The sequence below is a fragment of the Atta colombica genome, unplaced genomic scaffold (genome assembly GCF_001594045.1).
Source record: "Atta colombica isolate Treedump-2 unplaced genomic scaffold, Acol1.0 scaffold205, whole genome shotgun sequence".
In the NCBI taxonomy this organism is placed as follows: Eukaryota; Metazoa; Arthropoda; class Insecta; order Hymenoptera; family Formicidae; genus Atta; species Atta colombica.
The window spans coordinates 1,957,382-1,961,116 of record NW_017259300.1 but is presented as its reverse complement, the minus strand read 5'-3'; the positions used below and the strand labels follow the sequence as shown (position 1 = coordinate 1,961,116).

Genomic DNA, 3,735 nt, shown 5'->3' with positions numbered 1-3,735 from the left:
TTAATTTTTCATTTGTATAAAATGTGCAAGACATTCTCGGTTTTATAAATTCGTTCTGTTTTTTAATTGTAAAACAATTTTAAAAATTTTGAATTTATCTACTTGGAAAGAACCATTTTCTTAAAGTATCTAAAAATTTCGACAGATACAGATCTCAGAAAAATTTGTTGATCTGAGTTTGTTGGATTAATAATTTATGTAGGACATTTAAACATGACGACAATGCTGTAAAAAGCTTTGACAACCTAATAATCAATTTGAGCGTCCTTTATAATCATTTGGCTAACAAAATTATTTTTAAATTTATATCTAATTATTAGTACAGTTTTAAATATTTTAAAACCGTTCTTTCTTTGTAAAGAATGTATAAAATTAAATGTATGTTATTAATATTTATTTAATTGTAAATTATTTTAAAAATAATGAAAATTGAGATATAATGTTGAAGTGTCAGAAACATCTCTGCGAATAATTACATTAAAAAGCTACTAATTCTACAGTAATGTGGGGTTAAATACTGTAATCTTTTTAATTAGTTATTTAGATTTTTGTATCTGTTATTTTTAACAAAATTGATAGCAAATGTTTCTGATCAATCGGTGTAATAAATAATAAAAATGATTTAGTCGTAATTTAGGTGTCAATCGTGTAGACTGCTGGCGAATAATCCCGCATATGCGCTAAAGACGATCGATAAGTGGCTGTAGTTTCAATCGACAGTAGTGACAAAGGAGCCACGACGGGCCAGTCTCACAATGCCAAGGGCGATCATCGCGATCATCCATAGTTGCTTCGGCTTAAGGTCATAACAATCTAACGTGATGACATTACCAAGTGAATTTCCAACTTTAGCGCTGCAATCCCGTTACCGCAACGCACGACACAAAGTTCCGGCCTGGTCCCACGGGGGACGAGACGGGAAAGTGGGGACGCCTGGGAATTGCACGAAAGTTATTATTACCATAATTTTCGGCTAAATGCACTGCACAACTCACCGCCACTGGTAAATCCAGCGTCGATGTTTGCCCACGTACGCGAACGGGATTACTTTGCCGTCAAGTTAGAAACGATTGCATTGCATTCGTATGGGAACCACTTCATTATTTCTAATGGATCCTGAGCGGATTTTAACTGGATCGAAGCATTGCTTTGTTAATTGTGTTAGTACGTCCAACAACTTCGCTCACGCGTCGCGCTTTTTATTCTCCCAAATGTATACACAGCAATCGTGGATTCATTCTTGATTGAATTATGACTTAAATTCTTGTTCTTATAGTCATATTAATACAAGATATAATTAACACAATGCTTATAAAACGTATATGTCAAATTAGTGCTTTAACAAAGTTTACAAAGCATGTAGATTTTACACGGAAAGAACGATTTTGCTGAGATTTTGCTGAAATATCTAAAAACTTAGCTAAATACAGAAGAAATCTGAAAATAATTTGGTTGAACCATTAAAATTTAATAACGTGGAAAACACACTCAAGTATGATGAGCAATGCTGCAAAAATTTTTGACAGCTACCTTTAGTGTTCTGTATAATTATTTTGATGGTTCAATAAGATAATTTTTAGATTTAGCTAAATTAAAAAAAATTTTTTTCAAAGATAAAAAATAGAGGATTGCTTCTTTACTTAAAATTTAATATACACATCAAAAAAGGTGAATTTTCGAGTTATTACGAGGCACGAATTAAATAAACATTATCCTTATCTTATTAAAATTGAATTTAATTTTAATTTAAAAATAATTAACAAATTATTAAAATTATTATACTCGTATATAAAAAAAAAGGATTTTAAAAAATTATTTTAAAAATCGTAACTTTTTAAGACCTGTGAAACAAAAATAACAGAAGTAACATTTAATATCATATATTAATAATATATTCTTTTTGTCTTATTGTATTATTTGATTAGTCAAAAATTTTCTATCATTTAAAAAAATATTTTTTTCCTTTTTTTGGAGGAGAAATTCAATTCTTTAAGTTGTCACTTAAAGTATGGAACCGATATGATATTTTTTTTGCATTAATCATTAAGTTTGACATATGATTCACTTCAAGTGCAGAACGATCATGTTTTTCCAATTTTTGTCGCTAAGATTTACAGTTGCACGCTTCAGTTGTAAATTGATGTGACAATGACGATGTAGTGTAGTCAATCACTTTCGATATACAGCGGACAATTCAACTCAATAAATCTCCATCAGCGGACGTATCGCGAGGATACGTGTTACAATTCTATGTGATAGACTCCGGGACAGCTTGAACGATATAAAAAATAGTAGTATTGGGAACAGCGATAACGAGGTCCGCTGTCGCATCATGTTCCTGGATTTTCTTTTCCTTAATCGCACCAAAACACATGTGTGAAAGCGGACTTCTGCACCCAACTGGACACCTTCTTGTGCAATTTAACGGACCTCACGTACAAAATGCTGGGCTTAACTATGATATATGTACCTCTGGAGAGTAGGGAGCTTACCGCGGAGGAGGGTAGCGCCGATAAGGAGTTGGTGAAGAGGTTAGAGGGTGTGGTGGCCTATTGGAACACCCAAATCAAAATAGCCCTCTTTGACCAGGAACAAGCAAGCCCGCATGAGTTACTGTGCCTCGACGACGAATATGACTTCTGGACTTATCGATGTAAGTGCTTACTATTAGAAAAAGACGTAGTGGCTGAGAGAAGAGAGAGAATAGAATCGTTTCCCGATAATATATATCCGGAAATTTCTTAGGAGGAACAAAAATTTCCTTTAATGTGACGTTTTATATAACGGAATCCCTCTTTGTAACCCATAGAGTTAGGAAGAAATTTAACATCATCTCTAGCATTTGATTACACAATATTCATAACTCGTATATGTATAAATGTTAACTTTTCTATTGTTAACTTTTTACATTCTATTGTTTTATATGAATTTTATTCAGATAAGCAAATTGAAAACTTAAATTTACACTCAGAAAGAAAGACATAAAGGTAATATATGTATATATAATGGTAACAATTATGCAAGTTCATTTGTAAAATTAATGTATTTAATTAAATAAACTATTATTTTTAATAAAACTAAAATAATTTATTTAAATATTTCTTACATTAATTTGACATATGAAACATGTATATACAATTGATATCTTTATAGTTGCCATGTTTTTCTGTAAGTGTAGAAATTTTAGAAAGATTGTGCACAGTTGTTGCTATATTAATTTGTTTTAAATATTTTTTTCTAGATGATAATCTTAGCGGTTTGAATTATCAGCTACGTAGAGAAACGGTGAACCTTATTATCAATATATTGTTGGCTGTACAGTCCTCTTATATACGTCAGTTCCTTATATTGAAGGACGAGATCGAGCATGGTACAATCGAAGCGAAATCGAACATTAAGTTCTTGAGCATTCTGAAGGACACTCTCGCCGAGTTGAAGACTTGTACAACTCCTGCGAGCATGGCTCAATATCTGCCAAAAATGATGCATCTCTTCAGAACGATTTGGCTGAATTCCCCTTTCTACAATACCCGCGAGAGGATAAGCAATCTCTTCACTGCGCTCAGCAACCAGATTGTCGTCATGTGCAAAGGATTTATCAATTTGGCAGATGTATTTGCGGGGAAAACCAGAAAAAGTATGAAGATTTTTTATGAATGTATCAAACTGTGTGAGGATTATATAACACTCTATTATGAGGTAAAACTCTTTCTTTGAAAATATCTTATAATAATA

The 3,735-nt window shown here is 32.1% G+C and overlaps 1 protein-coding gene across 1 annotated transcript in view; it reads left to right on the top strand.

The window, feature by feature from the left end:
• The first annotated feature begins 2,427 nt into the window (after nucleotides 1–2,427).
• Nucleotides 2,428–3,735, top strand: part of LOC108687311 (dynein heavy chain 2, axonemal) — a 51,835-nt gene continuing 50,527 nt past the window's right edge. The window contains exons 1-2 of the mRNA XM_018193002.1: nucleotides 2,428–2,653; nucleotides 3,242–3,699. Of these exons, the coding sequence (XP_018048491.1) occupies nucleotides 2,443–2,653; nucleotides 3,242–3,699 (669 nt within the window). The 5' untranslated portion in view covers nucleotides 2,428–2,442. The remainder of the gene's footprint in view (nucleotides 2,654–3,241; nucleotides 3,700–3,735) is intronic.